The sequence below is a fragment of the Liolophura sinensis genome, chromosome 13 (genome assembly GCF_032854445.1).
Source record: "Liolophura sinensis isolate JHLJ2023 chromosome 13, CUHK_Ljap_v2, whole genome shotgun sequence".
Lineage (NCBI taxonomy): Eukaryota > Metazoa > Mollusca > Polyplacophora > Chitonida > Chitonidae > Liolophura > Liolophura sinensis.
In genome coordinates, this window is record NC_088307.1 from 21,718,245 (window position 1) to 21,738,849 (window position 20,605).

Here is a 20,605-nt window from a genome sequence, read left to right on the forward strand (position 1 = left end):
CAGATATCGTTATTAACGCGTCGAGAAGGAAGACCGCAGTATTCCGGTTGTCAAATTCAAGAGTTTGACATTTGTGGAAATCTTTGGGGACAATATTGAGTTATATTGGCACCATTTGTTCTTTCCTTCGGCGACTGAAGGCTCAGATTTTTGAGGTTGGCTTCCTCTGGAGCCCGGCACGATACCTGGTCAGCATTTCTGAACGACACAGTTGCCAGTCTGAAGAAAGCAGGCTACAGTTGTTTAGGGTATCTGTGGCGTCCCAGACGTACGGGTTGCTTTGGTTGTTTTGGCTCTTGGATATTTTACCAGGGCGACACTAGCTTCTAGACGAATTCAGCCAGCGTACAAAAATAGATACCAAACTGTCACATCAGACGCCACAAGATAGGAATTCTTCTTCACTCTGTTTTAATTATCCTTAAGGTGCCGTACAAGGAGACTCATTGGTGAAATCCGGTTAAGTTTCTCGAATACTGAAGACAAGTTCCAGTCAACAGCTGGAGGAATTATTTTCAGGATGGATTACCGTCGGTGTGTCAGTGTACTTATCGTACCTGTTTTGTGCCTGTTCATTGCAATCAGCGATCCTGTGACGTCACAGGAGCAAATCCACGCACCTTGCTACAGCTGTGTCTTCTACAGGCTTCATCACCAACATCAACCAAAAACTCACAAATCGGTGAGTATTAGACTAAACTTTATTTTGTATTTATGTACGATTTTCTTTAGATCAGGACGGGAAAGTTCTTGAATACGTCGTCAAATAACAATCAAGTAAATATATATATCTATGCTGAAGTCGTACTTATCTAATATCTAAAAATTGACACCAGATTATTTCATAGCCCAGTCGTGCTTGGGAGAAAGAGGAAACTATTTCATGTCACAATAGGGGATGTCTTTCGGATGATATGATATGTGAAATTATTAAGAAAAACGAATGTGCGGGGCAAAATTACCTTGGGGTTTGGGGCAAAACTGGGAAAACATTCCCCATGTATATCTAGTGTCAGGTAAATCAGGTTAAAGCTCTATCGTCTCACAGCCATCACAGGTGAAGGGATGAAATATATATGATATGGTTTTAATTACCATCCTATGTTGCTCATTACCTTGAATACCTCGTTACACCTAATATTTTTAAACTAGTTGACTTTTCCGAAGCATTCTACGATATACTTGAAGTTCTATCTATTTGTCATAAACCGTAATCATTCGAAATTTTTAAAAACATTTTGGGGCATTGGTAACGTGTCCCCTGATGGTCGAAGATAGCCAAACACGGTGACATGTGGCACCTACTGATATGAGCAAGGGCGCAAGAATAGTACTAGTTCGTCGATTAAAACTTTTTATGTAGAACACCCAAACACAAGATTAGGAACACAATTTACTTACAGCACAATATTTTAAGCTATCATATTGTTTTGTGCTGTAACGTCGCAACATTTAAGGTCAACATTCCCAGCAGCTACACGTAACAAGTAAAATATTACATAACAGATTACAACCTTTGCTATGTTTTCGCGGGGAGTTCGCGTCACCCAAGAGTCTATTCATTTTAAGTATCAGTTCTAAAAGGACTCACGTTGAATAAAGGTACAAGGCAATGTAAGCGGATTTGGACAAAAGCTTGTATTTTTAAATTCGTGTCATATTTCATTTATTGATATCTTAATCACCCGAAGACAGCAATTGATTTGGTTTATTAAGTGTTGAAAATATCCATCATTTTGAGATTTCCATTAATCGTTTCTTTTCAAATTGATGTCTTGCCGTGCATGTCTTGCTAAGATTTTTTGTGTGTCTTTTCTGGGGTTTTTTCTTGCGTTTCACTCCTGACAGTAAACGTTAACAGTTTCCTTCATTACGGCAATGAGTCAAGAATATCCATTTGCGGTTGGTAATAGATTTGTGACAATACTGCCAAAGATGTGAATGACACAACACGTTGTTCCCATTCTTGTCACTCACGTTATTGTTTTTTGACTTTTAACAGACATTTACTGTCTGGAGAATTGCTTTTAATTCCAATATTGATATACCTCTCATTATTAAAAAAATAGATTACTTGCCATTTTTACCGTGCATCACGCCATCCTATCCTTCAAAGCCTCAACTGTTTAAGACAACTTTAATCTACCTGTGTTGGGTTGTATAATAGCTTATAGTTCTACGGCATTTAGGTATGGCAATAGGACTGGCAGTTTCCTAAGGGGCTCTTGTATAGACACGTGGGCTGCCACACGACACACGTAAAACATACGCAGCTGTGAGCCATTTAATTTAATAACAAGATTTGGAGTGCTCCCTCGTGGGAACACCACCCCCTTGTCATACAGGGAATGCATTTACAAACTGATATATTATATTGTAGTTTGACACATGTATGTGTATATTTATACCGCGAAAGTATTTTTGTAACCATACACACACACTCTTGATAGCATTCACCCTTCAAATGACGTCATGTTGGGAGAGGGCTTGCGTGTCGGGTAACAAAAGCTAAGGGCCCTCTCTTGTGGAGCGCACGCCTATGTATTTTGTCTTTTCATTTTGTCTACGTTGGACACGGGGAGTTCAATCCCGCCCTTGGTAAGCAAATTTGTAGATTTCTTCGTTATCATTGTTCGTGACACTTTCTGTTTCCGCGCTATAACAGTCAATGCCTTGTAATCTTTCACCAGCATAGCTTGCATACCTCTACCTCAAAAGTTCGTCTCTTATTTGTCAGTGGTCGGTGGTTTTTCCCGGGCAGTCCGGTAGTCTCTACTCATAAAACTGACCGATATCGTGTAAGTGAAACGATCTTCATTAATAAATAAATAAATAAATAAATAAATAAATAAATTATATGTGTTTGTCTATTTCATATTGTCATGCTTAGACTCAGTCTAGTTCTTATCTGACAATATTTCCAGTCATGCCCAAGAGATCTTTGTCTTTTGATTATCAAACGAAATAAATGGATTAATAACACTTTTTTCACAACATGATATTTGTGGACAGAAAAAATAAATATAAATAAAAGAAAAAATAAAGAAATATGGCGAATAATAGAAAGAAATTTGTTTGAATGTTCCACACTTAAGTAATACAGTACATAATCAAATATGTTAACATAAGGCAATTGTGGATACAGGACTTCTTTTGAAAATTAATTTTGGGATTATCAACCTGAAAAGTGGTAGACGATTAGGATATGAATGTCGGATACGACGTGTAGTTAACATACAAATACCTTGTGTACTGAGTGTTCTTTTTCAAGTGCAAGTTAATCCTACCCACGAAACGTAAGGTCGAAATCCGAACCTTGGTTTCGACAGACTACCTTATGACATCAGTTTAGGTGAACCTAAGCTATCGCTCTTTGTCCATGGAGAAAATAAAAACCTTACAATATCGTGATATCACTGGATATAAATTTTAGCAAAAAACACTTGCTCAACCAGATCAAAAAATATGCTAAGTTGAGCTCGGTAATATGCCCTAATTTGAAAGGATAATTGAAATGCGAGATCAAGGACTGAAAGGTATTTTTTTTTTTTGACAAACAAAAGAAAATTTTTTGATTTTTGTTTTTCTGATCATCTGTTGTTGCCTGGATGGTCAAATATGCATATGAATCCCTGGCTCTTAGATGAGCAAACAAAGGAAATGGAATGACGTGAAGTGTTTAAAGGCGTTAATAGGAAAAGAGATTCTGATTGCTTGATAATGCTTTCTGAGAACCTTCAATTCCAGATCGGAAATTTCGCCTGTATGTAGGTCAACATCAGCAAGAGATTTCGAGAGCTTAATCTTTAAACTCTACACTTTGTTTCTGAGATCGACGTTTGTTTAATGCTGGGTGTTATTTTAGGTCTGCAATGATTGTGTGTAAAGGGTGGAGGAGGGGGGACGTGGAGTGGATACTCGCTCTGGTGGACGATGTGTGAAAGTTGCCACTGTGTTCAGGGTTATATTTGCGTGAGGAAAACTCCGCAGCTTAAACGTGTTGGAACGGACCAGCACTTCAGCGGCTTAACTGAGATCGCCATACCAACGGCTGTTATCGAAAGGCGGCCAAACCATCGACTATCTGAAGTGTATGATAGCGCTTTTAGTGCCAGTCGATTCATGAAAAATGTCCAGGGAACAAGGTGTCTCTTAGCTCCACGATGACGGATTGGTTAGAGCCAGGAAAGCGGGGCTAAGTCTTCACTACCGGCCCTGGTCTTTCCTGACGCTTGATTGACGATGCTTATGGCGTTTTACGGCTGACACTCGGTGATCAGGGCTGATCATAGTGTCTGGTTTGCGCATGGTGTTTCCCGTGAGCCAAACACCGCTGTAAGTGTGTAAATGATGTCATGAGGAGTTCTACCGAGGACCTTGTAAGATGACGTTAAGGACTGAATAAATCTTGAAGGCGTTGTCAAACGAGGAAATGTTGTAACTCATCTCCTGCACTCCAATGTTAACCTTAACACAATGAACAAACATACTTATATGTATCCCAATAAGGACTATTGGGATCATTACCAGTGACGATGTTATGATAAATGACAAATGGACACACGTACCCTACTACCCTTTAAGTAGTAGTATTCCTCGCCGGCCGTATGTGGGAAGGTCTTGTGCGGATGGTCGTGCGGATGGTCGTGGGTTTCCGCTGGGCTCTGCTCGGTTTCCTCCCACCATAATACTGGCCGCCGTCGCATAAGTGAAATTTTCTTGAGTACGGCGTAAAACACCAGTCAAATAAATAAATAAAAAAAATAAATAAATGAATAAGTAGTAGCAAATTACACGCCCCTAGCACTATGGTTTAAGCAGAATTACGTTAAAACAATACGCAGCGATTTTCCATTCCAATATATTAGACGTCACTGGTCTAGAATTACTCAAAATGCTGTCCTGTCATCCATCACATTTAAACTCTGTTTCGTTTTATTAAAAGTATATTGCTTTAGCGTACCTTGCATGCATATAGTAAACCTGAAACGTCAAAAAAGAAATAAAGGTCACTGTGTTGTGGTAATCCAGTAATGTTTGTTTCATGACCGTATGGGTTGCTCAGCGATGATACAATCTGTCCGTACTGGCCTTGGACAGGGGATATGCAAATTCCCTCACTCTCACTGTTCGTTAGGTTTTGGTGACAACACGTTGTTTATGATCTTTCAGTGGCTGTTTGAGCGATCTAAAGTTGATTGTAGACCACTTCTCTTCAACGGATTCCATGTTCAAATCTCTGCGTCACATGTGGAAAAGTTGGTGATTAAGTTGCCATAGGTTTCTGGTTTTCCACCGGTAAAACTGACTCTTCATATAAGTGAAAACTTCTTGAGTATGGCGCTAAACAGCAGTCATATAAATAATAAGAAAACCGCTGTTAGTGATTTCTTCAAGTCTAGATAATTAACACAGCATAGCGATGAAGCCATGCCGAGAAATGTGTTTCTTTGTTAATACATTGTTACCTAAACATTGGAGTACGGCGTAAAACACGAATCAAATAAATAAATAAATAAACCTAAACATTGTGAACTCGATGTTTCTAAATATCCCAATGTGAAATAATTTGAAGAAATTAAAGTCCAGTCCAAAATTTCGGATGGAATGTTTATTTGGAAGTGTATAAGGGGTGGCAAACAATTCCGGGAATCGCGTGACGAATAAAGTTAATAATCTTTGCTAGGCAATGCAAATCAAATGATAGCTCTGCGATATATTCCTGTTGACAGGGTTTGAGTTATAAGCGGTACACTCAGGTTAAATTCTAACCGGTACAAACCTAAGACTTTATAAAGTAGCATTATATTAAAAACAGTAAGGTTTAGGATTGCATTATTATAGGCCACAATATTAAAACCACCACCACTATTTACGGCAATAATATAAAAGTCCGCAATATTAAAGTCCGCACTATTAAAGGCAGAGCTACTAATGGCCTCAATATTAAATGTAGTACTATTAAAGGCCCTATTGTTAAAGGTCGTGCTATTAAAGGCAGCTCTAATAAAGGCACCACTAAAGGCAGCACTAAAAAGGGAATGCCGAAAACTCAATAATGCAGCACTGTTAAAAGCCGCATTACTGTAGACCATAATATAAAAGGCAGTGCTAAAAACGGTAGCATTAAGAAAGACAGTACTAAGAAAGGCTGGATGAAGAAGAGCAGTATTGAGATAGGCAGCACTCGGAAAGGCAGTGCTAAGAGAGACAGTACTAAGAAAGGCAGCAATAAGAAAGCAATTAGCTATTAGTTTTAACAAAGTCGTGTGTACTCTTTTGTCCTTTTCAGTGATGTAGGTCACAGCTTTCGATGTCCAGGTGTTCACGAACCACTTCGGTCGTTCACAAGCACTACAGTCGCATAGTTTTTACATGTAACAAATGTATTTCTGAAAGTTATTCAACACCTCAGTACAGCATTATACCTAAGCATAAATTTCTCTCAACGTATGGTCAATCTAAACATTTATATTTCAGTCTACAAATACATTGATTTTCCAAAATGTAAACGTTATTACACCTAAAGAAGTCGAATAAGGAAGTATAAAATGAAATTCTATTCCGATGTTAAGAAAATGTTCACAACCTGATGGCACTATCATCATATCCTATTACCCCGTGTAGCCCTTTAGAATCACCAATGCTAGTCAGTTTCGATTAAATGTGGTTAAAAATTATTCAGCACCTAAGTGCTTCACCTAACGACAAATTCATCACATATTATGATAAATCAAAAACATTTATTCCTCAGTCAAGAAAAATTTTTAAAATGTGCACATCTAAACGCGTTTAGATCTAAACATGTTGATCAGGACGAAACACTGTTTGCGTGCCTTCATGTGGAGATTAGAGCAGAATAGTGTCAAAGCACCAGCTTTGTTTAGTACGTCCATATTAACTCGTGCCTAGTTCTTATAAGACTGGCGATAAGGAAGGTCATGAAACGACGTTGTACTGCCATCGATTCGGACACTACCCTTGTAGCTAGTGATATGCATCTATGAATGTCGGCAGCCAATTCCGACTATAATTTGCTTCGTGTGTACTCTGGGATTGACCCCACGAAACCAGTCTTGACCTAAGGCGTTAACTTGAAAGGTTTCATACATTAATTTTAGTTTTAAAAGCTTTTGTTATGTTATTAAAAGCCTTCTTTATCCTACCATTTGAACTACCGGATTGTTCGAAGTTTTAAATTTGAGATAAAATGACTTCCAGGAATTTCTCTTGGTTCCTTTTAAAGCTTTTAACAATAACTCTCATGGTAAGCTGTACGTTTATAGCAAGAACATAACACATCTGGAGCCATAAAGCAATACATTTACCGAATTCTCGTCAAAAACAAAACCGTTTCACATTCATAGCCTAGTAGCAATGACGTTGGACATACATAGCCAACTTGAAGTAGCACAGATGCTACAGACTGATAGAAAATGACGTTACTTATAGCCAAGTAGCAATTTTACACTACACTACACATCCACAAGCAAGTAGCAATGAAGTTATACAAGTTTGGAACCTAGTAGCTATAACGCTGCCCACTTCATAACCAAAGGATAATCGTATCACTTAAAGCGATATTAGACTCAGAATGAGGTAACCATCAATGTAAACACTCATAGCTAAGTATAGTGAGAATAATGTTACGCAATCAATAGCTTGGTATAATGTTAGTCACTAAACAACTAAGTATAACGTTACTGAGTATAGCCCTACGCACTCAATAGTTAAATATAAGGTTAAGTAATCAATACCCAGGTATAACGTTATGCACTCAATAGCTAAGCATATCGTTACGCACCCAATATCTAGTTATAATTTAGTCACGTAACAGCTAAGTATAACATTACGCACTCAATAGCTAAGTATAGCTTTATGCACTAAATGGCTAAGTATAACGTTACGCACTTAATAGTTAGATATAATGTTACGCACTCAATACCTACGCATAACGCTACGTACTCATTAGCTAGGTATAACGTTACGCACTCAAAAGCTGAGATAGCACAGCTGGTAGAGCGTCCGCTTAGGGAGAGGTATATCCAGGATCAATCCTGGGTCGAGTCACACCCAAGACTTTAAAAAAAGAGGAAGTTGTAATTTCCTCGCTTCAGCATGAAGGGGATAGCGCAACGACTGGTTGACCCGTATCAGTATTATGGCTCGGGCGGTGCGGCTTACTTACCTTCAGTGAGTCGCCTCAGTGAAGCAACACTAGATAAAAGAGCGGTGGAAATCCGTCCTGCAACAAGGAGGCATATTACATACACCCTAAGGATTCCTTCGTCGTCATGTGACTGAAAAGTTGTTGAGTATGACCTTAAACCCCAAGCACTCACTCAATAGCTAAGTATAACGTTACGCACTCAATAGCTAGGTATAACCTTACGTACTCAGGAGCTCGTTAAAACGTTACGTACACAATAGCTATGTGTAGCGTTACGCACTCAATAGCCAAGTAACTATAGGTCTATACCCATACTACTAGCAAGTGATAGCGTAGGACGCTCAGAGCCAACCATTAGTAAATTTACATTCTTATATTCAAGTTGGTATAAGCCTACAAGCCCACGGATTGATACATCAGTGCACACAAAAAACACTTGTGTCGTTATCTAATACAAACGACTCGTGCTTTTCATTCAACACAGAAATGTGTTACCCCAACACAAACAAATATAAAAGAAATACTAAATAAATGCGAAGTACACATACTTGTGTTACAAAATAATCGTACAGAACAGTTGTTCAAGTATCGCACCAGACCTTTGTTGGAAAGAACGCAAGTGTGGGTTCATACAACATAAGCGATTTTGTGTGTAGCTCCCATATGGACGTGGCACAAAAGGATCACCAGTTATATTCAGCTAGGAGACTGGACATCGATAGGGCTGGACCATTGATAGTTCTGCCAATAAAGGATCACGACGCCAGATAACTCTGTAAGGTCAATCGTGACACACCTGAACAAATACGGGCTGTCGACTTTATTTATAACTGTCAGGTACAATGTGTAGGCAGAACATAGCACGGTATAATGTCGTAAGCGATACCTACGGCTTCGTTGGGAAATAGAGCCAGCTGACCTGCAGTTGTCAAGCGTAATTCCCCCACTAAAGTATAAGGCCTCCGTTCCAACTGACGTCAGGGGAAGACAAAAGGACTCTATTGTAGAAGAGTAATAATACATTTGTGAACACTAATTTAAATTAGTCGGGCAACTGATGGAAATTTTATTCTGAGACCAGCTGTTCATGCGGTCGTTATGTGTGGTTTTAAAGGTGGGCTTATTTTAAAAGATGCTCTTCTTGTTACGAGTTTCCCTTTTTTTCTGTTATTACGTAGGCAGATAATGTCTGAAGTGAATTGATTTATCCTGGTTATTAGCCTCAAGGGTGACATTTACGATTTCTTTCGTCAGAGAGTTTAGCTAGGGAGAGGGAATGGTTATGAGTCAAAAAAAATTAAAAACGTACCAGGGGAGAGAAAAGAAGAGGTTGGGAGTTTGCGAACTCTACATCAACAGCAACATTCAATGTTCATTCTATATATATATATATGGTTTAACGAACATGAATTAGCTGTTCATAATCTCACATCTCTTTTGTACACTAGAGCTGGCGCTATTATACAAATAAATATTAAGCACGGAGCAGAAAATCTCGATGCATTTGTCTTCCACACGTGAGCTCTTACCTGCATGTACCAAATCTAATCTAAATTGCTACTAGCAAATCTCGGAATGTAAAGCCCACTATTACAATTCAGTCAGACAACCATCTTCCATTGGCACTCAGGGCTCGTTAATATCGTTTATAGAGCATTTGCACGAGCTATTTTGCGGCGGTTTATTGGATGAATGCTGTTATGCTAATGAACATCAACATCGCTTTAATATGTTTAACGACATGTGGTTCCACTAAATGCTGCTATGAGGTCATATGCTCACACTCTATGCACTATGAATTCCTCTGGTCATGTCAAAGAGGGTTGCAGGAAAATTGGTTACCTCAGCCTATCGTTACTTTCATTCATTTCTTCGGCTCGTAACAAATAAAGACGCAAAACTAAGCGAACAATAACATTAATAATAGATTCTTGCTTCCATCCCTTCAGAACACACCTAGAGAGTACATATACCATATTTTCCCCTTGCAAGGGACGTGAACAACGAAGGCAATGGGGATATTTGGGAAATTTAAATTTTCACATATTTCACACAAATCGTATTGATGGTCATCTTTATGGGATTTTACACTACGTTTGTAGGGGTTGACAATGCTAAACATCTAATTCTACTCAGGTAGACTCCATTCTAGTTCTGGTACAAAAATTCATGAAACTTCGTTTCAGTACGCACAGAAAGAGAGAAACCCAGGAAATCATTCGTGGCGATTTTGCTCAGACTTTCCACATCTCTTCAGGGCTAGCAAAGTAAAGAATGTAAACATATATGAGTAGATTTTTTCGGATTTTCTCAGATTCACAGAAAAGTATAATCTTCTTTCAATATGTGTAGGACACATGAAACACAAAAACACGCGATTAACATCACAGATCATAGTACAGCATCTATTTCATTGAATATTTATTCATTTATTTGATAAGTGTTTTCTGCTGTACTCAATAATTTTTCACATATACGGCAGGGGCCAGCATTTGGGCAGGAGGAAACCGGAAAGAGCTTGAGGGAAACCCACGACCATCCCCTGACCTTCCCCCGTATTGCCAGAGAGGAAGCTAGTCTGAGTTGGACTTGAACCTCATCAACAACCTCATTGATGAGAGGCTTCTGTGCCATAGCGCTGCTCTGACGTGCTAACCCCTCCGCCACGGAGGCCCCATTTCATCGATTAAACAGTCTTTACGTCCTTGTACCTCTTGCAAAAAGCGATCGTAGGCTAAGTTGATTGTAACTACGATGGCAACATATCTCCTTAACATGTGTCGCGATTGTAGTCACAATCAACTTCGCCTGCAATCGCTTTGTGCAAGCGGCTCCTGGCGTGCTCATCCACCGACATTTAACATTGTGAAGCGCATAAGCTGATTCGTCTCTAGTTATGCAACATTTTATTGTTTCTGTTTTCAAAGAAAAGAGTATATTCTTAAGACAGTTGATAATTCGTGTAATGTTAGCAGTTACAGTGACATTTAACCTGTACTACCTGAAGCCATCTGAACAATACTCGATGATTCTTCGCGGCACGTTAACTGCAATTCGGGTAGTTTCCGAGGAATTGTTTCGAATCTCCCTTTCGTTCATACTACTTAGACTTTGAAAAGGCTGGATTCTTGGGAAAGGGCGTTGGTATCCACTGAGCAGTGTACGGTTCCCCAATATCTTATACCTGCCAGATGTTGCACACAGGTAACGTCGTATAGTCACCAGCATTATTGCTGTGTTAAATTGCAATCAAACAAATCGTTGCCTGGAATACTACCCGTGAGATTATTTTTGCGATTTGTTACGCAGAGGGCGCACTTTGAAATCGCGCGCCAAAATCTTGTTACCCACTACAGAACTGTTTTTGACCAGAATACATGTAAAAAATTTGTGCCAGTTTATACTATTAAATAAATTGGTGACTTTATCTAAATGAGTCACAGCTACTCGAAATCTGTGATTAGGTAAACAGTTTGAAACTAACACTGAGGACACCTTATATGGGCTTGAATGAACCAAAGGTATGAAGAACATTTTCCAATTTTGCAAATTTCGAAATGCAGCCGAATCAAACTCATGTGTTTGTCATGCAAAATGCCGGTATGGTATTGGTATGTTGTGACGCGTCATATGACAAGGCGTGAAAAGTCTAATGTCTCTGACCCTTGTACATTCAATACAATCGTGTTTTCTAGGAATATCATCTCGAAGTGGATTATCCCTTACTTTGATTTCTTTGATATATATTCGGTAGAATCAAAAGAAAGGAAATGATAGAAAGGAAAATACTTGCGGTTTTGTTGTTAAAGCAAAACTTCTGGCGTGGGTGCAGATGACATATATGGGTGACGTGATGTTCACAGACGGTAAAAATATCTTACCGCCCACAAAGAGATGTGTGGTTGAACAGATGTCCGGAAGTTTCTGGTTTATTGCATCGAGCCAGCGACAGTCGAGTCTCAAAGGACTCCAGATTGGCATCGCTAGCCGTTTCCGTGTTAAAGTTTCACGCTGGAAATGAAACCTTGGTCGTCGCTGGAGACATCAAGAGCGCGAGTTACAAGAGTCGAATTACTGTCAGTTCAGCAGACCAAACAGCTGCTCTTGTATCAGTCGAAAAGAAATCGATATCCCCACATTATTTGGGTCCACAATCGACTATCGATTTCTCAAAGATCAATATTTCCCAAAGATGTACTGCCTCGGCATCATTAACAGCAAGTAAATATTACCTTCCTTGTTCTTTCAGCGTGTGTGAAATTTTCTTTTTTCCGCAAACTAACCTATGGAGCGAAAACCTGCCAACTCTAACAAAACTAACAAAACTACAACCTTGCTTCGAACACTTGCGTTAACGGGGATTTCGATGAAATGAAACAGAGACTGTTGGGTAGTTTAGGGGTGTAAGATTTAATTGTAAATTGTATATATTTTAATACTTAATATCGTATATAACTGGAGTAAACCTGAAGACGTTCCATGTGTGATATCAGTATTTTCAGCTGTTTAGTACAGCTCTTGAATGACGGAGGGTAATATCTTCATCTCATGAACGGACAGCCAGTGAAACTCGTTTATCGGTCAAGGCCATCATGTTTCACGTGCCATCAGAATTGCTGTTAAAATAGGTCAATCTGGATTCCGACGCGCTGATGTTGTGTCGGGCTTGAATACGTGATACTCAAAGAGATGAAGATTCAACATCCTCGAGTCGAACTGAATTAACCTTCATTAATTATTTTCTGTTTAAGAGCAGGAGTAATACGAGCTTGTGAAAAATACGTTATTGCAAAGGCGAGGATTAAAATAGACTGTACACAGCTAAAGGATGAAATTGTTTCATATTATGATGCGTGAGAAAAACAACAGCAAAACAAACACTCCTGTATGTACGATTAGCGTGCGTGACAGAGCAAATGACCAGATTGTTAAAATTAAATGTAATAAAAGACTTACAGCATAGAGAGTAGAACTAGATCAAGGACGACAGTGTGATAGTGGCAAATAGTCACCCGTAAGCGGTGAAATACGTACTCTTGCCTATTTAACTGTAAATGTTTACATAAGTAGCAACTTACTTATTTATTTATTTATTTGATTGGTGTTTTACGCCGTACTCAAGTATATTTCACTTATACGACGGCGGCCAGTATTATGGTGGGTGGAAACCGGGCACAGCCCGGGGGAAACCCACGACCATCCGCAGGTTGCTGAAAGACCTTCCCTCGTACGGCCGGAGAGGAAGCCAGCATGAGCTGGACTTGAACTCACAGCGACCGCATTGGTGAGAGACTCCTGGGTCATTACGCTGCGCTAGCGCGCTAACCGACTAAGCCACGGAGGCCCCAAGTAGCAACTTAGCACACCCCGTGACACATTTTAACGCAATCATGTATATCTGAATTATAGACTTTGGCATTAGATTTGATTTGTTGATTGGCTGATATATGGAGGTTAGGGTTTTATCGCACTGTTCATGTAGAAGCTTACAGGCCAACTAGTAGGCCCTACCATGGCTTAGGCTAAAAAAATAATTGCAATTTATAAAACGTTTCTGGTGCTATTTCCAAAGCTGCCAAATATTTAAGTCAAATTAAAAGATTGGGTGACAAAGTAGTTTGAAAGCTGAGGCAATTCTTTTGCGACCAATGCTAATATTCAGCAAAGTGATCTAGGGAAGTTAGGGAAAGACATATTCTGAGTTAGAGAAGGACAACGTCATTTCCAGAAACACGACGAAAAAATTGTTTTGTAAAAGTGGTCATAGTTGCAGTTTTTTTCTTTGGTGCTGTGGTCTCAGAGTCATAGGTCACTAGCTAAGTGAATCGAATTCATGAATAACTGCATTTTTTTAATTAACTAATTTAAAAGTTCTTGGGTTTTAAAAAACAGACCGAGTTAAGGAATAGACTCTTGGTACCTATGTACTGTTGTACACTTATTGTACTTATTTGGCAAAAGCTCACGCGTTATTGAAGTATTTCAGCATCTGCAATAATAACTCGTGTGTTTATGAGACTGCTTGTTAAGAAATTCATTGTGCAAGCCACATTGGTGCGTTCAGCCGCGGGTGGACTGGGAAGCTTGTTGTTAACATAAGCCGTTTCCCAGTGATATCTTCGGGCGACAGATTTCAGAAGGCGGGCTGGGCAAGCAATGGTGATGGGTAGGAAAGGACACAGACGGAACAAGTGGTGTCAGAAATAATTGCTGGTATTGATTCACTGTAATGCTGTGAAAATGAAAGCTAATCAGACCGCGTGTAGCCGGAAGTAAGAAACCTTTACCCGTGTGATAGTAATTGTAAGGCTGAGCCTATATGGCCGCTGGTAAGGGAAAACGTGAACGGACTGTACCAAAATTACCGTTATGTAGAATCTTCATTATTGTACCTGGTTATTAATTAGCCTTACCCCCAAGGCTTCTTCGCAAGTTAAGAAACCTTGAAAGTCGGTATTAAAGAAACATGTCATGGAACATCCACTGGGATTTTCTTTTATTGGCTTGACTAGGTTTGGCGCAGAGAAATATAATAGGTTTATTGCTTTCAAAATGGAGGTAATGCACTAAGATTTAAGTCAGTTTAATGAGAAGCCTTGTACTTGATTCAAGTGTCATTGACTTCACTCTAGGCAGATAAGACCTTATCCATGGGGAAACTTTTTACTTAGTGTCACTTTTGAATAATGAGCTAACTGTTGCCTTCAACTGTTTAAGTGTATAGAGTATAAAGGACACAAAAGGGTCCTGCTCTTCAAGATTCACTTCAAGTTTCTTAAGGTTCACAATGACCCTAATTCTCTTCTAGGTAAATATGAACGTAGCGTCCACAATCTCTGCCTCTGTGCTTCATGACTGTGTCTAATTCTGCTTAACCCAGGGCGGTACATTCATTGTATTGAATTAGATCGCCACGTTGGATACATGAACAGTTGCAATTAAAGCGCAACTGAAATACATATTTGGTTATCGTCAACTGGTGTTCTAGTATGGTACACAATTTGAATACTGATTTCCTTCAGTCTCCTAGAACATAGTTTGCGTCTTTCCAGCATCACTGAAAACTGTTGACTGCTTTTTTCGACATGATTCCGTCTCATTTTCGTTCTTTATTACTTTCTGAGTTCTTTGGTGGGTTGTGTTATTATTTCGTTTTGGGAAATGGCCTTGCAGGTATTTACCTGGAACGTCCGTACGAGTGTCAAGACTTATATACTGTCAAGGTGAACGGCTTTTCAAATGAAGACGGTTAATGTTTATAGCTATCATTGTCGACCAGTGACATTTAATAATTTGCAAGTAACATCACTGTAATGGTTTTGCTTAATTCTGCCTAAGCAATGGGCTAGTAATTTGCTACTACTTAAATATTTACATGAGCAGTAAGGATAAAATCCTGTCTGAGGTAAATTGACGAGAGGCCGTATTCATCGGTAGCGTGTGAACATTTGCTGACGATTAGTGTCGTCGCTGCTCTGGTTTTGTGCAAAAAGCCTGTTATTACATCGGGTTTGCTAGCAACCAGCGGATGGTTGCCATACCATTCCATAGGCACCATTTATTACTGTGCCTTTATATTTATTTTAGGTTTTAAAATTTCTATTTTTTGGTTAAGTTATGATTAACTAATCTTTACAGTGCCAATGTCACAATCTTTGAGAAGCTTCTCTGCGTCCACGTGCTACGTAAACTCTTCATAAAAGACTATCGCCTGATCTTACTTAGAAAAAGTGTACTTAAATATTACATAATCCCACATCCTGAAACTATCTATAGCGCGCCTACTCACGTGAACTCTTGCCTGCTATTATAGTACAAAGTTGTTGTTGCTTATATTTTCCAACATACCCCACAGACAAGAAATTCACGTAAGACCTAGACAAGCTATAATGCACAATATTTGGTCTCAGGAACTAGCAAACCCTTATACCCACAAAGGTTAATTGGACTTGAGTTGCAGGCTGTAATTTTGTAGAGATGATGTCACAAGTATATAGAGCGGTCTGTTTCATTGGATAAGTCGTCTTCCGATTTTTTCAGATCTTACAAAAGATCACTCTTTCCACCCATGCTGTTCTTCGGAAAAAAGAGAAAATCTTAAAAGATGAACTGTTTAAACGCCTCAATATTAGTTTCTCTTCTTCGTTCATTCTGACATAATCCCACTGAATTTACTGCATACGGGATGGAGCTGCATTTTTCCATTTCGACATTCTAGAGATTCCTCATATCATTGCTTGTCCTTTGAAGACGGCTTTAAGAACCGGTTCCAAATTTGGGAAGATAGCAAGAAGTTATCTTCCAAAAAGTGTGAAAATTCCAAATCACCAGTGTGCGAGGCGTGTAGGTACACTTAACGACTTTCTCCGCGAACAACTGACGGCGAAACCTTCCGTATGTTTTGCCGACGGTTTATTTGACTCGGCGCCATACGAGGTAATCGGCAAACATCAATGGCCACGAACGGCTTCTGTGGAAGCTCACTTTCAGCACTCGACTTTCTCTCACTTATCACCGGAATCGTTCCTTGACATCAGTTGCCAACCTGAATGGTCTAGGGGCGCCTGGCGGCAACACTTCTGGTGACAGGAAGTGGGTGTCATGGCCTAAATGAGAGGGACATGAAGGACTATTACATGTTTTCCTCGATGAGAGAACGATGGCGCCCGAGTCTGTACGAGAGTGGATACTCGACGCCCCAGGGCTAATCTACAACTTTGCCCGGAAGTCGTGCTTGGTGGGGTAAACATCGTACCAATATCGAAATCATCCGCGCCGAGCTGATAGAGAAGTACTCTCATAGAGACAGCGGTTATACCGAACGACGAGGGTGATGACCGAATGAACGAAGTAGGGTGCCAAAACCAAATACCACCGTGGGAATAATGTTACTACCTTATTAACCAGTGGTGCGGTCTTACCTTTATTATGGTTCAGATATATAAGATTTGTGAGTTAATTAATGAGATAGAGGTACTATGTGGGTATCCTATATTCATTTCAGTTTCCAATGTGAAACAAACAACTGCAGGCAAATTACCCACAAATTACCCGACGAACCCGTCAGTAATTAGCAGTGAAAGAATCTTTCCGTTAGCTCACAAAAGTCACTGTCCTACGTAAATGTATATGTATAGGGATTCAGTGTTACGCTAGCTGATCTCGATGGAATACCACGTGAGTTTGTGTCATATTCCAACGCATAAATTATTAGGGTATTACGCTACGTTGCGAGTATTTCAGCCACATTGATGGCATTGTAAAAATTTTACTGAAATGAGAAATGGTTACTCAAATGATATAGACCGATCGGACATCGACCAATTTGGTCCCTGGTTCGAACCTGGTTTCGCTAGTTTCTCCCGATACACGTGAGGTTTTCACCCCTAAATCATACTGCCGTAGTATTAGGGAAATGTCCTCAAGAAGGGTCGATAAACTAGGTAAGTCAATATATGAAACCTCACTTCCAGCGCACTATACATGTACAATGTATATAATGGACATATTCGTCTCACTTTCACTGCGGGTAGTCTGTACTTCAGTCCTCTAGCTGTCAGACGCTAGAAGTCATTGGTCATTCGAGAGGTATTTGAAGGGCTATTAGAGTGTGGTTGACGACGAGCCCACGGCCAATCTGCACCTCCTTCCGGGCCACAGACCTCGACTTGAGATGGATCTACCAATATAAGTCTTCATGATTGTCGGTACGAGAAGAGTCTAGTGTACTTCACAGAACGTCCCCCGGAGCTAACAGAGACTGGTTAACAGCGTTCTTTCATCCCCAACCGGGTGTTCCTCCGCGCAAACACACAAGGAGAAGCCCATGTTGTTGAAAAAGGAGCGGACCGTCTATGCGCCTATCACTGTATATAATTAAACAAATTAGTGGTTGCTAATCCTGTTTTTGTCCTTTGGGGATTAGTCTCGGCAAAAACATTGAGTTCTTCCTTTGGGTTTCAGTTCTCTCCCAAAAGCATTACTTACCTTTGGGTTTAGGGTCGCTTTCAACCAAATTTTTCGTTGGGTTTAAATTCTCTTTTAATAGTATTTGTTTCCTTTGAGTTTAGTTTCTGTTTCAGCAAAATTTACCCTCGATTTTAACGCCCCATTTAAGAGTATTTCATTTTGATTTAGGATTTCTTTCAACTATTTTTCCTTTGGGTTTAGCGTTTAGTATCATTCTCGGACTGCGAATTTGAACATTGATATGGAATTCATGCCTGGAATATCCACTGTCTGCCTGGCATCATTGAAAACTGATGACCGCTTCTCTCTTGTGTGTTACCGGCTTTATTTCCTATTTGTATAATTTCTTACACACTTTTGTCTTTGGGAGCTAGTGTTAAACGTTGTTTTGAAAATGGATCTTGCAATTATCGACATGGAACGCCCTTTACGGACTACGAATGGTACACGAATGTCGGACATGACGCTTATATCTATCAACAATATTTCTTGACTTTGCGTTTAGAGTCTCTTTCGGCAGTATTTTTCCTTTGGATTTAACGTCTCTTCAGCGGTATTCGTTTTTTTAGTTTTAATGTTCCTTTCAACAGTATTTGCTTTCTTTAAGTTTAATGTATCTTTCAACGGTATTCGTTTTTTAGTTTTAATGTTCCTTACAACAGTATTTGCTTTCTTTAAGTTTAGTGTATCTTTCAACGGTTTCAACAGAATTTTGCTTTGGGTTTAACGTCTCTTTCAACAATATATTTCTTCCTTTGGCATCTCTTTCAACAGTGATTGTTTCGTTTAAGTCTCTTTCAACATTATTCCAATGGTACAACATCCATATCACGTCCAAGAAGCTCAGTTTCTTGCCTTCTCATATATAATGTATAATACTGCCTCAAGGGTATACGTAGTTTAAGATACCTGGCCACATTTGATTGATTATTTATTTGATTGGTGCTTTTCGCCGTACTCAAGAATATTTCACTTTTCACAACAGCGGCAAACATTATGGTGGGAGGAAACAGAGCAAAACCCGGGAGGAAAACCCACGACCATCCCGCAGACCTTCCCACTTACGGCCGGAGAGGAAGCCAGCATGTGCTGGACTTGAGCTCACAGGGAACGCATTGGCGAGAGGCTCCAGGGTCATTACTCTGCGCTAACGCGCTAACCAACTGAACCACTGAGGCCCCTACCTGGCTACAAGTACCTTAAGTATGGTCACAGTAAAAGTCACAGCTGACTGAAAAATGCCGATGGCTCCACTAGTCGAAAAGTCGAAAAAGTACAGTCCTAATTTCCAATGGAATTTCCTACCACAAGCAATGTTGAACATCAACACGCTTAAAGTGCAAAGTTCACAGCTGGCTGAGAAAGATTCTATAGTTCGCTTATCTTAACGTCACGGTGACAGGCTGCAGGTAAACCATCTTTTACAATATTGATTTACCTGAGATGGGGTTGCGTCCAACCCGTTGGTAATAAGAACTTGGTAAAGCTTTAGGTATGGTCAATATTATTAATTATATTGTACCATAAAATCGTCTAAGGTCTGTTACATTGTAGGTAGAAACACAATGAATATTTTGAAGCTTTTTTTCTGGTTTTATTTTGTTTTGCTTTTTGCATCGACAAGCCGGGATGATGTGTCGCTGAATGATACTACAACACATTCTAATGTTTCAATCCCGATATCTCGCCAGAAGATTGGAACGCGACCGGAAATTGGACAAATTCCGTGCGAAACACTCGAGCGATGGAATATCGAATTTCACACAGTGTACTCTCCTCAGCGCAACCTGAGACTGGAAACGTTATGATAAGCTTAGCCCTTTTGATACCAGGAGTGGATTTAATATAAAAAAACAATTTCCATGAATTTGCATCTGTCTAATAAAAATATTCATTGTGAAATGTTTACATTTGTACCCGTGGACATCTTCGCCTTTAGTGTGGGCAGTGGCCTCCGTAACAGAGGTGGTTACCGTGCCACCTCGGCGCAATGACCAGCCCATGCTCGTGGGAAGGTCCGCAGCAAACTGCGGATGGTAGTGGGTTACCCCCGGCTCGTCTCGATTTCCTCCCACCACAATTTTGTCCGCCGCCATATAAGTGAGTATTAAAGTATATTTCATTACAACATAAATCGTTGATAAAATTCTTATAAGTTGTAAATATCTTGGGACTAGGGTTATGTATTTTTCTACGCAACGCCTTTGTCTCCTCGTGTATTGACATGATTACACTATATTTATTTGATTCTTTTTAACGTCATACGCTTGTGAATGAAATACTGTATATCTGTACTATATTGGGCTACCAAGGTGTATTTGTGGCGTTTGAATGGGTGCCGGCCCACATTGGTGTTGAGGGAAATGAGTTGGCTGACAAACTGGCCAAAAAGGACCTTGATCTACCCAATATAGCCCACACCATCCCGTTGTCTGTAAAAGAAGCTGTTAGTTATGTCAACCCAAA

The 20,605-nt window shown here is 39.7% G+C and overlaps 1 protein-coding gene across 1 annotated transcript in view; it reads left to right on the forward strand.

Annotated features, from left to right (window-relative positions):
- The first annotated feature begins 217 nt into the window (after nucleotides 1-217).
- Nucleotides 218-20,605, forward strand: part of LOC135480791 (CCN family member 1-like) — a 39,509-nt gene continuing 19,121 nt past the window's right edge. Inside the window, exon 1 of the mRNA XM_064760719.1 lies at nucleotides 218-682. Coding sequence (XP_064616789.1) covers nucleotides 521-682 — 162 coding nt within the window. The 5' untranslated portion in view covers nucleotides 218-520. The remainder of the gene's footprint in view (nucleotides 683-20,605) is intronic.